The 17365-nt window shown below is 41.8% G+C and overlaps 4 protein-coding genes and 1 long non-coding RNA gene across 8 annotated transcripts in view; 2 read left to right on the top strand and 3 right to left on the bottom strand.

Moving 5' to 3' along the window:
* Positions 1–1397, bottom strand: part of herc2 (HECT and RLD domain containing E3 ubiquitin protein ligase 2) — a 53720-nt gene extending 52323 nt beyond the window's left edge. Inside the window, 2 exon segments of the mRNA XM_040040317.1 lie at positions 423–513; positions 1387–1397. The gene's annotated coding sequence lies outside the window, so the exon portion shown is untranslated.
* nipa1 (NIPA magnesium transporter 1) lies at positions 548–5530 on the top strand. Its single transcript, XM_040040322.1, has 5 exons — positions 548–942; positions 1020–1067; positions 1144–1234; positions 4015–4172; positions 4448–5530. Exons 1-5 carry the CDS (start codon positions 570–572, stop codon positions 4948–4950), a joined length of 1173 nt encoding a protein of 390 aa, XP_039896256.1. The 5' UTR covers positions 548–569; the 3' UTR covers positions 4951–5530.
* LOC120738829 lies at positions 3613–4578 on the bottom strand. The gene is made up of 2 exons (XR_005697064.1): positions 4462–4578; positions 3613–4204 (listed from the first exon to the last, which is right to left on the bottom strand). It is a non-coding gene; the product is annotated as an uncharacterized LOC120738829 (long non-coding RNA).
* Positions 5531–8671: 3141 nt separating the features above from the next.
* On the top strand, positions 8672–14370 carry nipa2 (NIPA magnesium transporter 2). 2 transcript variants are annotated; one of them, XM_040040323.1, is made up of 7 exons: positions 8887–9088; positions 9192–9343; positions 9429–9662; positions 10077–10133; positions 11187–11277; positions 11367–11527; positions 13254–14370. In XM_040040323.1, the coding sequence occupies exons 2-7, from the start codon at positions 9283–9285 to the stop codon at positions 13925–13927; spliced, it is 1278 nt and encodes a 425-aa protein (XP_039896257.1). In that variant the 5' UTR covers positions 8887–9088; positions 9192–9282; the 3' UTR covers positions 13928–14370. The 2 variants fall into 2 exon arrangements, with proteins under 2 accessions (XP_039896258.1, XP_039896257.1); XM_040040324.1 differs by lacking the exons at positions 8887–9088; positions 9192–9343 and adding an exon at positions 8672–8800.
* cyfip1 (cytoplasmic FMR1 interacting protein 1) overlaps positions 14371–17365 on the bottom strand; it is a 38008-nt gene continuing 35013 nt past the window's right edge. Inside the window, exon 31 of one of the 3 annotated variants that reach the window (XM_040040318.1) lies at positions 14371–14977. In XM_040040318.1, the coding sequence (XP_039896252.1) occupies positions 14813–14977 (165 nt within the window). In that variant the 3' untranslated portion in view covers positions 14371–14812. The other 2 variants (XM_040040319.1, XM_040040320.1) reach the window with 2 other exon arrangements.

A 17365-nucleotide genomic window follows, 5' to 3' on the forward strand; every position in this document is an offset into this window, starting at 1 on the left:
CGTTAAATAACATGAAGGCGATTATGATTTGGGGCCAGAAATGTTTCAGCTACATAAATCGCTGGGAGGAAAACAGCAGCTCGCAGCATTGCATGCTAGCAAAAGCAGTGATAACCTTGATGTTTTGACGCTATTTCCCCACACATGATAACAAACAGCAGTCAGAGATCATCGCACACTGACACAGCATCACTGAGCTCATAAAGCTGTACCTAACGCTGGGCAGCGTTAGCTTGGCGCTAAAGCTAATCACTTAGCCTGCTAGCCAGCTAGCACTAGCCCGTGCTAAAGCAGCTCTTATGCAGGCGCTGATAAACGAGCTGCTGTGAGCTGACACCGAACCGAGCGACACGCAGCGGGTCACGGAGCTCAGTAACACAGACAGGAACATGTCAGTTTTCAGCAACAACGCTGTGAATTACCTGCGGTTTCTTCTCAATCTGCTCTCGTCCCCTCAGCTGCTCTGCTGCATTAACGAGACCTTCATTATGGGCTTGATTGACGGATCGCGAACTAGTACACGAGACATGGAAACAAATTACGTAGTTTTAACTGCCTGCTTCAGTGCGATGCATGTGTATCACCACAGCGTACCCACGGGCGGGGTTTATTGCGCAAGAGGCGGCAATGTTGATTCCACTGATTCCAGTGCGGCCTCCCTGCGCGCGCAGAGCGGTGTTATAAAATTAACGCTACTTTCAGACTTGAGGCGGGACATAGGAGAGGCTGGGCTGACCTGGGGTGAAGCTGAGATGTCCGCTGGGTGTCGCTGTGCCTCAAAGAAACGGGAAGTAAACAGAGCAGCAGTAATGGCCTCTGACTCAGGACTACCGGCAGTTTCTTCTCAAAATCTGGGAATAACAATAGCTATAATATCAAGTTTCATTAATGGGTCGACATTTGTGCTGCAGAAAAAAGGGATACTACGTTCCCGCCACAGAGGTAAAGCACAGAAACAGTAAACGTGGCTGTTTGTGGATTAATAGAGACTGACTGAAGTGTTGAATGTTCTCCAACAGGAAGGTCGTACCTCACAGATGTGGTGTGGTGGAGTGGGACACTGTGTAGTGAGTATCCTTTACAGACTTGGTGTGTTATTTAGAAAATTATATGTCTCACACACCTGTCTGTGAATCTCTGCAGTGATTACGGGTCAGGTTGGTAATTTCCTGGCATACAATGTGGCCCCTGCAGTGCTAGTTACTCCTCTGGGAGCCCTGGGAGTGCTGTTTGGGTGAGTTCAGTAGCTCGTCATTTGGTTGTTTGTTTCTTAAGTATTCAGCTCCACGTGGAATCTTTTTGGGCTAAACTACAAACATCATACAGAAGTTTTAATCAACTCCTCATGGGCATGAATATCATGGTCATTTTGAGCTATATATGTACAGCATACGTCTTTAATGTCTTTATAGGTCCAACTATACATCTATATAACCCCACTAATATTTTGTTTAATTCTATATAGTACCAAATCAACCACTCTTCTTGCTATATTTGGTAGAATTAATTTAAGCTGCTTTATTTCCTGGCACTGACCCCGCTTTTAAGTGTTATCCACTAATTTTCATTTAGGATTGTGGTTCCAAAAGCATTTCCAAAGCATTATGTTATCCTGCTTTAGTAATTCCAAAAGCAGTTTTAAGTTTTAATGTGTGTTTGGAGCATTCACTTTTAACAATCGAATTGGGGTTAAGATGAAGAATTTGGAGGTAGTCGGTCTTCATCATTAGTCAATCCACTTTTTGCAATCTACCAGTACCGTCGAAGCAAAGCAGCCTCAGAGCATGATACTACCACCACCATGCTTAACAGATCGTGTAGTGTTTTTAGGTTTGAAGGACTCACCTTTACTCCAAACATACCTTTTGTCATTTGTTAAAATAGATAAAAATGTTCTCGTCTGACCTTTTCTCCAGGAAACATTTGACTTGTCCACCTGGGCATTTGCAATTTTAAATCAAGCTGTTGGAGGTTTTGATTTTGGAGCAGGGGTTTCTTTCTTGGTGGTTCCCTCTCAGTTCATGGCGATGTAAAATTTTCTTCACTGTGTACAGCGATGCTGGTGTTACAACAGGTTCCAGCTTATGGCATGCTTGAGCCTTGATGGTTCCTTGGTTGTTCCCCAAAAATACTTACCAATTTCCTCTCATCCAAGGGAGACAGTTTTGGTCTTCGTTCAGACTTTAGCAAAGTGGTGATATATCTGAGTAACTTGTACTTATCTACGGTTGTTTGAATTGATAATTCTGCAGTTGCTTAGAAATGGATTCAAGAGACCTTTTCAACTTGCGTAAAACTACAATTTTTATTCTTAGATCTTCACTGAGTTCCTTGGATTTGTTCTGAGTATTGGTCAGTCTATTGAGTGTTGTCAAACAAATCCTTTTTAATGCTGGCAAACGGCAACAACCAAAGTCAATCATGACCACTAACAAGAAGTTAACAGTCCTTGGCCTTGTCAACTTCGTAAAACCTGCAGCATCACTTATTAAAAAATTAAAGTGAGTGTGTATGTTTATTTGTGTTTGTATCTATATTTTTGACTCTGTCTGGATTACAGAAAATCCAAAATAAATTCAAACTTGTGCACCCAACTCTTCTTTTTTGAAGTCGTTACAGATTTATGTTCAAAGAAATAATTAAAAGTCAACGATCGGAGCTGAATCTGCCCCTGCTGATGAGAAGCTAGATACACCATTTCATTTACCCATTAACGCTTAAATTTAAGTTAGATTTGGCTTTTAGAATTGAAAAAGTGAAGAGGATGGGGCCTAGTAGTGAGCTATGTGGAACACTTCCTGTGACTCACCACAAAACCAGACCAGATGTTCACACTTACAGCATCGTATATTGGCACACATTTATTTCAGTAAAAACAAATCAAAAACTGTCACGGGTCACCGAGCAGATAAACAAAAAAACTGACACCACACAGTGTCAGATCTCCACCCAGGCAGTTGGACATAAAGACAGCACTATCAGTTCCCTGCAGCCAAATAATGTTTGTTTGTTTTTTAAGCATCACATGATCTTGCTGTGTGGCGTTTATATCGTGTCTTATGTTCCTTTTCTTTTGCCGTTTTGTTTGTATACACTGAGGAACACGTTTAAATTCCCTGCTTTCCAATGGACAACAAAGTTTTCTGATTCTGAAATGGTTTTTAAGGTATAACAGTGATCATCCTTATTTCTTTTTGTCCACTGATTGATTATTTATTTGAGACTTGGAAAAACTGTTATTAAAAGACAGAAATCACAATTTCTGACAGCAGAATGTTTGTGTTACTTTAACCTGAGAGGATTAAACTTCTCGCCCTGTTGAATCAGTTGTTTCTGTTGCACTTGAAGACATAAATCCTTATATCCTTATCACTGCCACACCTCTCATCTGACAGGTATGTTACCTGAAGTTGTAAATCTTCTACTTTAGGTAACATGCCTGAAGTTGAAGATCAACTGTAAAAAGCTGATAATTTTTTTGTTATTTTAAAAATAAAATCATGTCTGTCAGTCAACGCCAGCATCTGTAAATCATATAACTTAATGAAACTGGATCACCGGTTGTAGGTGTGTAAAACTGTCAGGACACAGCCAATAAATCTCAGCCACTCCTTTCAGTAAAGGTCCTCTTTATTAGCTGATGGGAGTCAACAGTATGATTAATATTTACAGCTTTTAAACTGTTGGTAGTATTAGTGAATGGTTTAAATGATACTGCTGCATCATTTAAACCAGGGGTGGGTGAACTCCAGGCCTCAAGGGCTGGTGTCCTGCAGGTTTTAGATGTGTCCTTCATCCAACACAGTTGATCTAAATGGCTTAATTACCTCCTCAACATGCCTTGAAGTTCTCCAGAGGCCTGGATTCAGTTGTACTGATCCAGGGTGAGATCTAAAACCTGCAGGACACCAGCCCTTGAGGCCTGGAGTTCCCCACCCCTGATTTAAGCTCTACAAGAGATGAAACTCTTTAATTTCTTGAACTTTTGACAGTGTGTGTGTTTGGGTGCTGCAGGGCTGTGTTGGCCTCCTGGATCTTGAAAGAGCATTTAAGCATCCTGGGGAAGCTCGGCTGTGTTTTATGCTGCTGCGGCTCTGTGGTGCTCATCATTCACGCCCCGACAGCAGAGGCAACTTCAAGGCTCGAGTTGGAGGAGAGGCTCCTCGACCCAGGTAACGCAGAGGGGCTCTTTATTTGCTGTTTCCTTCACACAGATTATGCACTTAATCAGTCATTCTGTTTTACACCAACATTATATATGTATATGTGTATATACACTTCCTCATCTGACTGATCTGTTGTGTCCAAAAGCTTTTCAGTAGGCCATTAAATACCAATATACACTCGTTTACTTTGCAGACAGTAAAAAGGACTATAGTTAGTGTGTAATACAACTTCTCTACACCTGCTCCTAAAATAACTCTTGGTTTCTCTTGTTGTCCTGCAGTGTTTGTCACGTACGCCCTTGTGGTGGTCCTGCTGCTGATCATTCTCATCGTGTGGGTCGCTCCGGCTCATGGCACATCTAACATCATGGTGTATGTTGCCATATGTTCCTTGCTGGGAAGCTTCACAGTGCCGAGCAGCAAAGGCCTCGGCTTGGCGGTTCCGGACGCATTCGGCGAGGGCCCGTCAAGCAGCAGGGCTCGGGCGCTCTTCCTGGGCTTGCTGGGCACGCTGGCTGTCAGTATCCTCACACAGTTCTTCTTCATCAACAAGGCGCTGGAGTGTTTCAGCTCCAACATATTTGAAGCGATTTACTATGTGACGTTCACGTCCACCGTGATTTTAGCTTCCGGTCTTCTCTTTAAGGAGTGGACCGCGCTGACTATAACAGACAGCCTCGCCATACTGTGTGCTTTAACCACGGTGTGCGTCGGTGTTGTTTTACTGCACATTTCCCAGGAGGCGCTGATTACGTGGAAGAAAAAAGAGGAAAAGTCAGACTGATTCAGATGCCTTTTAATCCTTTACATCATGTCTGCGCCAAAGTTGAGTTCCTGAGACTTTTTCCTACCTCCAGTTTGAATGACCAAAACAACATAAGATATATAATTAGTTTATTTTATCTTAAATATGTTTGAAGTAACACTAGATGATGTTAACGCTTTCATCTCGTTAACCCTCAATCAGCCGAATTATCTTATGACACCTTTTATTTTAAAGAAGATTATATTTTTAATGTTTCTCTCTGTGTTTCTAATGGCTTTATCTACGACTGAGTGAACTTTAACAAACTCTAAATCATCTGGTTTGGGGATATGGAGTTCAAAGATTTTGTGCAGCAACATTAAAAATCAGGGGCCCTCTTTCTGCTCTCCATGTGTTGTCCAATGTAAAATATCACAGTTTAATGAAAAGAAGCAGAAAATTTCAATCATATCAAAGCCTGCAATGTTAAAAACCACTTTCCATTCTCCTCATCGCACCAGTGGTCCAAATCCTGTTTTTGTTTCTTTTGTTTTTTAAAATGAAAAAAAAGAAAAGAAAAGTTGGAGGACGTGTAGACTGATAGAACATTTTCCTGCTTGAAAAACTCTAAAGAGCACTGGAGTCATAAATGAGGCATTTCATTACAAGCTTAAATGTGGTCTGAGGACCGACAGTTAATTTGTCACTGTTGTGTAAATAACTGTGCTTCCTTTCCTCCAGAGTCTTGCCCATCAGGCTTTTACAGGCTGTCTCAGTTCTTAGAATCACCTCCGTGAGTTCAGGCCGCCTGTAAATTATTGAAGGTAACTCCATAAGCTGCCTCTTCAGCTGTGTGGAGGACGACTGAGTATTCTGTGCAAAGGAGAATTTTGTAACACATTCCTTCTCTTCTGTGGCCACTCGCTGTTTACACGAATACATTAAAACTTGAATAAATTAATTAATGTTCTACTTTCATGCCTGGTTATTTATATGAGTCATTCCTCCTGAGATTACTAATGCACAGACTCAGAGCAAACATACCAGCATGTGAACATCATCAGAAGCTCTTCACGGAAGAACAAACACACAAGCGGACGTAAGATGTGCCTCCATCAGTGTCAAACCTTTAATTTATATCCATTTTAAATGCAACTGACTATAACTCGTAATCCTTTAAAAGGGAGATTGATTAATACTTTTAAATCACACAAGATAAGCTAAATTCTACTGAAATAGCTTACAGATTAGCTTTTCATTGTCTTCTGTTATTTAGAGGGAAGGAGGCTCCAGTCCAAATATCTCACATGATGTACAGCACCAGTCAAAAGTTTGGACACACCTGAGGAGCTTGGATGTTCCTCTGGGACAATTTGAAAACTGTGAGGCACATAATGAATCTCTCTGACTATCACACCAGTGAACACAAAGTCTGGGTGTTAAATTCTTCATAAATGTGAAGGTTTTTTTGAAAATATTAATTGATACTGATACTGATCAGTCTTTAAAGGGGCATTTATGGTTTAGTTCTGCTCTCACTGGACTATCACTGATTTATTTTTTAAAAATTCATATATTTATAGGAAAGTAAGCGAGGACTAAAATACACTGATTTGGTAGAAGGCACAATTTCCTGGTTCCTGGTGTAGAAAGCTCAGCTTATTGGAGGTCACTGAAGACGTCAGCAGATGTTTCCTGGCTGTGACTTTATTGTTATCATAAACTATTAAGAGTAGATCATGAAAAATGATAAACATGACGAGCACATCCACACTTGTGACTGTCTTCTAATCTTCCCTTTTAACTTAAACGGGCCAATAAACTTGTTTACTTTGATTATAATGTCTGAATACAATTGAATGAATATTACATTCATGCTTGAGTTTGTAAGCTGTGCTATATAATGCAGCTCAAACATGAAATTTTGAAATTCTGTCTCATAATCTGAAGATTTCAGGAGACGGTCTGAATAGTTTGCATAGACAATCAACTGAGTTGGATATTATTTTAGTTAGTCAAACATAACAAATATAAACTACATATTTGAATAAATGAATAAGTTCCTTCCGTCTTTTTAAACTGTAGTGACACTTTCTCATTTACTGTTAACTAGAGACTGACCCAGCATGGTCAATTATGACTCCGCGCATATTTATGGTTCCCTGTTCTGCAGTGAACCATGGTGATCAGATTTCCTGCTGTAGAGACCTCAGATCTGAGTCTTTTTGCACAAACTCTTTGAAATTTTCCACATTTCCAAACCAGATTTTTGAAACTGAAGCAGCCAAATAACAAAGGATGAAAAGCACCCTGAGTGTGAGGACTTTAGTGCAATCACATTATTCAGTTTATCTCAAGTTTGGTGCTCAAATCAGACCAGCATACTGTCTATCTATAATTCACTCAAACATCGAGTTAAAAAAAACTGTTTAAAAATGTTTAAAATGAAAAATTATATGATTTTGTTCACATTTTTATACCCAAATTCAAGCCAGCACAATAGACTCCTCGGAGAAGTCAGAAATTATCTGAGCATAGGATTCAACCACTAAAACTAATTTTTCTGATCAGGAATGCAAGAAAATAACTGGAATTTGGCATCCTTACAAATGTTTTATTAGGTGTTGTAAAAGAACACATTTTAAAATTAATGAAGAAAAAAATATTTTTAGTGTTACAATATTATTATTAAACAGCCTGCGTATACTGGTGGATTACTTATTAGAAAAACATAAAAATGATTTTGGTAAATACCAATACTGTTCATTTATGCCAGCTGTGGCATAAACCTTACCCAGGCTGGTGGTTTAATGAACATTGTTAAGCACCGAACTGCAAGTTTTTATGTCTTTATTTCAAAGACAAACATTTGCATGCTTTTTAAAACCGCTTAATTAATTAATAATATTAAAACATCTATAATGTCTGCCACAGATAAGCATATATAGGTATGAGAAACAAAAACAGGCCATTCAGGTTTCAAAGGATTACATTTAAAATACATTGTTTTGGAAAATTACACCAAAATGTTTTGAAGTGAGACCTGTCTGATTAGAAACCAGATTTGCAATAAAATGTATTATTTAGGAAGTATAATTTGTTATTTTTTATTTGGGATTTTTATTTCATTTTGACTTTTTATTTTTAAATTCAGTTTGGTTTCAGTTATTTTCCAGAGTGCTTATTTATTTATTTATTTTTTTGCTTCAATTTAGTTTTTAATTGCTTGAAAATCTTTTGTTTTAGTCTTTCTAATTATGATTGTATGAAGCAATGACTGTTTTCTACAGTCATTGGTATGAAGGGCATAGAGAGACATGCCCTTTTGAAAGCAGCTGACTGACAGTCTCAAAAACATTACCCTCAATACCAAGTGTAATAAAACTGTGATAAAACGAATAAATGCTAAATCATAAGGATATCTATATTATTATTTTATTTTTAGTGCGTTTGAAATCTATCTATCTACACATATATATAGATATTACATTTAGTTTTAGCAGTTTAGTTTTACTTAACTATCATAACCTTAGTAACCACTGATTTTCTTTTTAATGATAAAGCGCTGCCAGGTTTCCCTGGTAGACCTGATGATGGAGATGGAGTTTCCAGTACGCCTGCGGTTCCGGGTCCAGGTGGTTCCGATGTTGCGTCCCGCCTGCGGTGCTGGGTCCCGCCGGCGGAGGGCACACCGCTCCGGCCGCGTGTCCTGTGCGAGGCGGAAGGAGCGGCGCGCAGTGCGGCAGCAGCGTCTGGAGGCTCGGCGTGTGCGCGCTGGTTGAACGCGGAGGGAGCAGTAGGTGATGCGCAGCCACGGAGCCGGAAAGCAGACTGTTCATCAGCGAGAACCTTCTTGTGTGTGTGGAGCTGAGCAGCCCGCGGTGAGCAGGTAATAATCCGAGCTCTGTGCTCGATAATAAAGGCGGCGCAAAGAGACTCTCAGTGGCTTCATTCACTCTGCTTTAGCCAACCAGTCAGCCAGCTAGCCTCCGCGCTAATGAAGCTAATGCGGCTAGCGGCGTATAGCAGCATTTACACGCTTTCTTTATTTCTGCCGGTGAGTTAAAGCACAGATTAGTGTCCACACAGGGAAGACTCAGTTAAACACCAAAGCAGCCCGTAAAAAAAGAGACCGCCTGAGGCTAACTCGACATTAAGCCTCACCTATCGCGGCCAGGTGAGCCTCCCTTTCGTATCACTTCCTGAATTCTTGAGTACTGGAGATGGGTGATTTACATAGCAGGTGACTTAGTTGCACAATGCTTTTGAATGTATCTCAGTACAACACCCAGAAACCCTTCAGGTTTTACCGAGAGTCACTCGGATGTGCGTGAATGGGAGCAGACTGTAGGTAGGAAGGACAGCAGGTAGATGGATTCCTCCAACTCCTCAGGTGATGCTTTTCCAGGGTGTAGAGTGGACTGTGGTCACGGTAGGTTCCTGCTGGGGTGCTGACGTTAAACACTGGTCTTTATGGGTCTCTCACTCCAGCCTGTGGTCTGTTCTTCTGCTGTCAGGTGTTTGGGTCGGACAGAACTGCACCTTACCGGGTCAGCACCTGCGCTGTCAGCTGGTAAATGTGACAGACCGCATCAACACATCCAGCCTCACTATGGCTCAAGACAGGGGCAAATATGACTTCTACATTGGCTTGGCGCTGGCCGTCAGCTCCAGCATCTTCATCGGAGGCAGTTTTATCCTGAAGAAGAAAGGACTTCTGAGGTTGGCGAGGAAGGGGTCCACACGGGCAGGTAGGGGGGCTTTTTTCTGAGCATCGATGCAGGTTACCCCAAACCTTGAGGGGACCCCCACTTCAGTCTTCTTTTTCTGTTTGTTTGCTTGTCTGTTCCCCTCTCACAGGCACTCCCTGTGAGGGGTGTTTCCACACATGCTTATCCATTGTGACATTTCAGGCTTGTCAGGTTCTCCTCACCTGTGCAGGGTGTGTTTAAGTGTGTGTCTGCATGTTGTTTGTGTGCATGAGTCATGAACACTCTTAAATCCTAGCAATCATTAACTCCAGCGCTCTGCTCGACCTTCAGTTCACGTCCATCGCCTGACCTGCAGTCAAAGCGAGGAGTTGCATAATTCAGGTTTTTCTTACATGCAAGTGACATTGAAATGAGGAATCACGTGGAAATGAAAACTTTTCTTTTGCTTTTCAGGGCAGGGAGGTCATGCGTATCTGAAAGAGTGGCTGTGGTGGGCAGGTTTACTATCAAGTAAGTGATAACGCTGTGGCTCAAAATGAAATGAGATCATTCAGATGCAGGTGTAGCAGACATTCTCCAGAGTTGGTGCATAACATATTTGCATATGTTGAGGTCACATGTGGTTTCAGGAGCTGGTATTTGTCTTTGTGGATGCACCACCTGGGCTCATGCTGATTGCTGATGCTGTTTGAAGGAGACCTGCTGCTGTTGTTATTTTGACACATTCAGGACTTCTTTTGCGTCTCCTTCACTTTTGTTATCGTTACATAAAAGCTCAGAATTGGTCTTTGGCAGATTGAGCTGAAGAAAACCTGCCCAGATTTATTCTTTCTTACTTATTTAATTCCATTCTCTTGAATTACAATTCAAATTCAAGGAAGAACACAGTTTTTTTTTTTTTTTAATATTAGATATTTAAGCTCTCCAAGGACTGATTAACCATGTTAAGTAATCACGATCTCAGTCTTTTTTCGCTCTCTTGTCATCCTTTTCCAGTGGTGGATGTTCATATTAAACATGTCCAAAGTTTCTAATGATGAGCTCAGTGTATTTACAATAATCCTTCAAAGCTCAGACTGCTCCAAACACTCAGTTTATCACAGATTTGTTTCCTACTCTGGAATCAGAAAGTCTCCTTAAAGGGGCTGAAACGGCTTATTTCAGGCAGTCGATGAAGTCTGACTACACAAGTGAGATAAATTAGGATTATTTTGAACTGTGAATCATGCAGGGCTACTCTAGGAAAGTCCAAAAATAAAAACAAGGACCTGGGAATGAACGAAAGTGTTTGGTAATAACAAATGAGCTAAATGTAATCTCATTGTTGAATCAGATGGTATATTGGTGCATGTATTTCATTATTACAGATGTAATAATCCAGCTTCATCTCACTAGCTTTAAGATATTTTGTCACTGTCCCATTGTCAAACCTTTCTTTCTCTACTACCTCTGTTGCGAAATGCCCTAACCCTCAGATAGTATTACAGTGTTTGCATGTCTCTGTCACAAGACAGTTCTACTTTCCTTCATGTGTGGAAATAACTGTCTGTTAACCTTTTGCAGTGGGGGCTGGGGAAGCGGCCAACTTCGCCGCGTACGCCTTTGCTCCTGCGACGCTAGTCACACCGCTGGGAGCCCTGAGCGTGCTCGTCAGGTACTGATGAGTGCATGTGTCTCATCCACCTCGATGTTTTGATTGTGTGTGACCTGAAATGATCTTTGTTTTGGGGGTTTTTGTCGCAGCGCCGTGCTGTCGTCATACTTCCTGACGGAACGGTTAAACCTGCATGGGAAGCTTGGCTGTCTGCTCAGCATCCTGGGCTCCACCACCATGGTCATTCACGCGCCGAAGGAAGAGGAGATCAGCAGCCTCGAGGAGATGGCGGCCAAGCTGGTTGACCCAGGTACAGAAAAAAATTCTTCTCTGTAGATCGTGTCTACAGATATTTCCTCCAAATATTCATCTTTGCTTCACAAAACATGATCATGCCTTACATGCAAAAGGTCTCAGGTTCGATTCCTGAAGGCAGCACAAACCCAGCTTCAGGGGATCACAAGCCACTATACTCCCAACTGCAGATTTTCACTGATCAATACAATGTGCAAAAAAACAAAAAAAAAACGCAAGTTGATCTTTCAGGAAACTTGTTATCCTATTTTGCATCGTTCTTCTGTTTCACTGAGGAGACCGGCTCCAGGCAATCAGGTGGAAGAAATGTTCAGTTTCTTTGTTTACCAGCAGCAGGTTTCAGTGAACCGCACCCTCTGAACAACTAAAGCGTGTATTTTCACTTTTGTGAAAGCGCATTCAGCAGATGCTATATTTGGAATATTTTCATTTCCATCAGACAGGAAATGGAAGCTGGAATTTACCTGCGATAACTCAGGAATTGTTTGAGTCACTTTCTGTTGTTGTAACACAAAGTTCACATCTGAAGCAAAAAAGTATTTAGTATCCACTGTTAGTTTCATTGTTAGCTTTACTCTTTCTGATTATTTGAATGTGGAGAATATTTGGTCAGGAGCAAGATCCAATCTTTATAATACAAATCTAACACTTCCTGACTTAAGAGTCATGTGAGAATAACAGGTCATGGAAAAACTTTAAAATAACTGAAACAATAATGTAATCTCTTTATTTCAGCTGGTTAAGATGTTTCTTTCTGCGAGTACTTTTAGTTATCTAACTACTCTCATATGAACAAATGTGTTAATATGCAAAATATGAGGGAAATAAATCTGTTTCTATGGTTTTGAAAAGCTAAACTTGTGTCATTCTGCTTCAGTCGATTTGTTTTAGCTCAAAGACGATGTGAAAAAAACCTCACAAAACAGACTCCTGCTCTCTGGAAGTAAAAAAAAAAAAAGATTTGTGTGTCACACGTTAAAGTTGGAAGGGCTACATTAATTTTAACTGTTAAACGTTTGTATGTTCTCCCTGTGTGTGCGTGGGTTCTCTCTGGGTACTCGGTGGGGTTGGGTTAATGATTCTAAATTGCCCATATGTGTGAATGTGAGTGTAAATTGTTGTCTCTCCATTAGTCCAGTGACAGAGTGGCAACCTGGCCTAGGTGTACACATTATGGCAGCTGGGATCAGCCCCCTGCAACCCGGAATTAGATAAGATTGGATTTATTGAGCAGCACGGTGGCACGGTGGTTAGCACTGTTGCCGCACAGCAAGAAGGTCCTGAGTTCAATTCCACCATCAGGCCGGGATCTTTCTGTGTGGAGTTTGCATGTTCTCCCCGTGTTTGCGTGGGTTCCCTCCGGGTACTCCGGCTTCCTCCCACCGTCCAAAGACATGCAGCTTGTGGGGATAGGTTAATTGGATAATCCAAATTGTCACTAGGTGTGAATGTTCGAATGAATGTGAGTGCGAATGGTTGTCTGTCCCTGTGTGTTGGCCCTGCGACAGACTGGCGACCTGTCCAGGGTGTACCCTGCCTCTCGCCCTATGACAGCTGGGATAGGCTCCAGCGCCCCCCGCGACCCTGAAAAGGATAAGCGGAAGCGAATGGATGGATGGATGGATTTATTGAAGTGAAGGATGCTGAGAATAGTGATGGTTTGCAGATGCTTATTTTCTTGAAATGCTCCCCGTCCCACCTCTTCTCTTTTTCTTTCTCAGGGTTCCTTGTCTTTGCCACCCTTGTCATCATCATTGCACTCATCTTCATATTTGTTGTGGGTCCCCGCCACGGCCAGACCAACATCCTAGTCTACATCACCATCTGCTCGGTAATCGGAGCACTCTCTGTGTCCTGTGTGAAAGGACTGGGCATCGCCATCAAGGAAGCGATCGCCGGGACGAGCGTGGTGAAAAACCCGCTGGCGTGGATCCTGCTCCTGGGTCTAGTGGGCTGTGTGAGCACGCAGATCAACTACCTGAACAAAGCTCTGGACATTTTCAACACTTCCCTAGTAACGCCAATCTACTACGTGTTCTTCACCACGTCCGTACTCACCTGCTCCGCCATCCTCTTCAAAGAGTGGGAGCACATGGGAGCGGACGATGTCATCGGCACACTCAGTGGCTTCCTCACAATCATCGTGGGCATCTTCCTACTCCACGCCTTTAAAGACGTTAGCGTGAGCCTGGCCACGCTCGCGGTGTCCATGCGGAAGGAAGAACGAGCGTTTCCCACAGCCAACGGCATAGCATCTCACACCGCCTACGAACTGCTGGACGAGAAGTCGGTCGGAGACTTGGAGGAGCGAGACATGGAGGAGCGAGACACGGCTTCGCATTTCGATAGCGTCTCCAGAAGGAATGGCACGATGATGTCCTTGCTGGATCACTAAGGACCTCCCTATTCCAGAAGACTCGGCCGCGGCTCTGATGTAGACGTGGAGCGCGAGAATGAGACAATCAGCGATCCGGGGCGTGAACAGACCAGTGGATTGTAGTTAATGTTTTAATTTGCCTTACTTTTCTTGGAATATGGCTCATATTCATTTGTAGTTAAACTTAAACTTAATTTCATTCCTGTGTAGCGCTGTAAATAAGTTTTATAAAAAGGTTTTATGGACATGCACCTTCATGCACTGACTTCCTTTCTATGAATCCGATGAAGTTTTAATATATATAAATATATATATACTTTATGAAGTCCTGCTGACAATGACTACATTTGATAGGATGTTCTATGATTTGAGTTGTCATACTTGAAGGTAACGGCAGTTAATGTTGGGAGTTCTGAACTTTTTCTTTGCAGTTTTTACATTAAAAGCTCGACACAAACCAACATTTGTTACATATTTATTGAATTAAATGATTAAAACATAAGGCACAGTGAATAAATGCTGAACATGAGCATGAGCTCTGTTACTTCAGTTCCACTTAAAATGTTTAGCATGCAAGTTGAACAGTGTAGGAAAATATAAATTTACCATCACCCACACTTAAAATAGATTAATGCTCACCCTCAAACACCCGCCACCGCAAACCCTTAAATACGTCAGATAAAAACTACTTCCTCTTTCTGATCTACTTCTGTCTGCAAGTATAAAACAAAGAATATCCAAAAAGGGGAAATATTCTTTTCTGATAAGGCACAAATGAATACAAAAAAAGAAAAAGTGGCCCAACTTCTGACACATGATGGTCCTCAGACCTAAAGGGCGATATTCGTGGTGATGCGGACAGTGTTTGAAACTTCACGCTGGTCCACAGTGTTGACGGCCGCCTCAGCTGCTGGCGAGCGACTGGTGTATCGGAGGCTGGAAGCATCGGACGTGCTCGACCGGCATGTTCTCGCCGTCGCCAGACTTCATGTACTTGTTCAGGATGGCGAAGATCTCGTTGTTGAGGACTTGGAATCTACGGATTCTGTCCACCATCTTCTTTAGAGGCTGAAAGGGAGACAAACACGGGAATGAGCTCAGAACAGGTCCCACTTAATCACGTTGCTGCTTTTATGTCAGATCCTATTTCACTGGTGAACGTTTATTTTAAACGTGGCCACAGTTTCTAATAGCACATAAAGCCAACAGCTCAGACTGTGCTAAACGCTCAGTGTTACACAGTTTTTCCAACTCTCCATTCTGAGGTCACAGAGAGAGCAGGGTGTATTTATAGTAGGTCAGCCCTGAAGTTGACAACACAATAATTCCCAACATTATTTTTCTTAACCCCCCCCCTACGGGCTTTTGGATCATCACAGGAAATAACAGTTTGTGATACGTTTTAGCCAGATAACTTTTCTCTGCAGTTTCTCAACAGTATTTGCATCAGTTGCGTAAAAAAAAAAAAAACAAAAAAAAAAAACTGTAACTGAACTTCAGACATAAACATTGCAGTCATGGTGGCCATCAATGCCTCTGAGCTTGTGCATTTGGTGGGTTGGAGTTTGCCTGACATCTTCTGCAGTCTCATTTAGTGGCTTGTTGTAGAACATGAGGATGTTCTGAATGAGCAACTTCAAAACAAGGAAAAAATGCCAACTCTTTCTTGGGCTTTAGGATTTATTTCTGTGGAACTACATGTAGTTACCGCAGACGTGGTGAAGCCCCGCCGACCTGCTGTTTAAACCTTCTGTTTATCTGGGACAGCCAATTAGAAAAAGCTCCCATAAAGGGGGAGGAGCTATAAGAGCCTGTTTGATATTTGGTGTTTCCAAATGGCAGTGGAAGAACAGAAAATTGTATGCAATTGTGTATAAAACAGCTTATTATGAACTTTAACAGTGTTTCAGTTAAATCTGAGGATCCAGCTGGGAGATGTGAGCTGAGCACCAAGAAAACGGGACAGTTAGCCAAGCTCATTTCAAGGTTAAATCCAGCTCCCGGCAGTTCTAAAACAAACTCATCTGCTTAATCCACACAAACGCTGAAGAGTGTAACATCGCGGAGGGTTACCTGCAGCGACTATCTGACGACTTCAGAACCTCATTCTGTGTTTTCATGTGCAGCCATGCTGATTAGCTTTTTCCCCCCCCATGTACTCAGTGAAACCTGTGGGTTTGGTTCTCAGTGACCTACTTATCTGCCCATGAATGCATCACAATGTTGCTGGGTCAGTGTTGCCAACGCACAATACTCAACAAAGAGTTCATCAACAATCACGGAAAACAAAACACAACCAAAATTCCTGAGAGGCAGGTAAGCTCCTAGCAAACAGAACCATCACTCCCATTTCTCTTTCATCGTGCTACACTTCACTCATTCAGTGGGTCACGCTGAAGCCTTTTGTGCTCTTTGCTACATTCTGAGGGGATACATTCAGTAACAGATTTCAACATAAATTATTCAAGTATTTTTTTTTGACAGAAATCAGAGTTCTGATTTCAACTTCCCTGCGCTGCCTCCGCAAGGACCAGAGTGCTGCAAAACTGAGGAAAATGAACACCTGAAGCCGCTCCTGTGATCGCCGACACGCTTGTGCTCATGTAGCAGAAGGACGGACGTCTGCAGCTGCACGCTGAGCTGTATTTAGCTTTCTGTTAGCAGTGAAATTAATAATTCATAATTTTGGACTCAAAGCAGAAACACAGCATTAGAAAACAAAAAAAAACAGTTCAGTGTGGTTTGCTCTCAGTAATGTACGAAGTTATTTTAACTGTTGCAGTCTCACACCTGAGACGGATCTTGTTTAGTGACTTTAAACGCTGCGACGTTATTGGCTGCTCCACGACAAAAATTAGAGGTGGAGGATCTGAAACTCATCAAGCTCATCTTTCATGCTTCATTACCAGTTCTTACTGTGGTTTTTTACAAAGTATTTATAGAAAAGTATCGCTTATTTACAGAGGTTAAAAAAGGAATATAGCTTTTTAAATCTGAGTCTCATATGATCTGGTGTGACTGAAGCCAGATTACATCATTATCAACACCCTAAAGGCTACAAAACGACAACAAACAGAAGTCATGTGAACCTAAACTCACCTTGATAAATTCCATACGGGTCATAATCTTTATTAACTTTTCACGTCACGTCACGCAGGGCGCCATCAGCAGATTTTATTATCTAATGTTCAGAGTTCAGCCGTGCGTTTAACAGCCTGTTGTTGAGGTTTCAAATCATATCAGCAGGTTATGGCATGAAGCAGAAAAGTCAACCACATTTTCTTGATGTGTGTCAAAAATAATAATTAAAAATGAATAAAAAAAAAATCTAACTGAATTGAAGACATACGCAGGTCTTTACTTCTATTCTTGGTACATTTGCTATTTGAGATGGTGTGCTCATTATTTTGGATGCAGTAACTGGTGGAGATGCTCGGGGACGTCAGGTGAGGGATC

Source organism: Simochromis diagramma, unplaced genomic scaffold (assembly GCF_900408965.1).
Source record: "Simochromis diagramma unplaced genomic scaffold, fSimDia1.1 OVJJ01000026.1, whole genome shotgun sequence".
NCBI lineage: Eukaryota > Metazoa > Chordata > Actinopteri > Cichliformes > Cichlidae > Simochromis > Simochromis diagramma.

What these genes read in the sequence shown, in the direction of transcription:
- nipa1 (XM_040040322.1), top strand. Translation starts at nt 570, where the DNA reads ATGCATGTGTATCACCACAGCGTACCCACGGGCGGGGTTTATTGCGCA. An exon ending in GTGGAGTGGGACACTGTGTA is followed by an intron (nt 1,068 to 1,143) that starts GTGAGTATCCTT and finishes GAATCTCTGCAG; the next exon opens with TGATTACGGGTCAGGTTGGT. An exon ending in GGAGAGGCTCCTCGACCCAG is followed by an intron (nt 4,173 to 4,447) that starts GTAACGCAGAGG and finishes GTTGTCCTGCAG; the next exon opens with TGTTTGTCACGTACGCCCTT.
- nipa2 (XM_040040323.1), top strand. Translation starts at nt 9,283, where the DNA reads ATGGATTCCTCCAACTCCTCAGGTGATGCTTTTCCAGGGTGTAGAGTG. An exon ending in TAGAGTGGACTGTGGTCACG is followed by an intron (nt 9,344 to 9,428) that starts GTAGGTTCCTGC and finishes TTCTGCTGTCAG; the next exon opens with GTGTTTGGGTCGGACAGAAC. An exon ending in GTGGGCAGGTTTACTATCAA is followed by an intron (nt 10,134 to 11,186) that starts GTAAGTGATAAC and finishes AACCTTTTGCAG; the next exon opens with TGGGGGCTGGGGAAGCGGCC.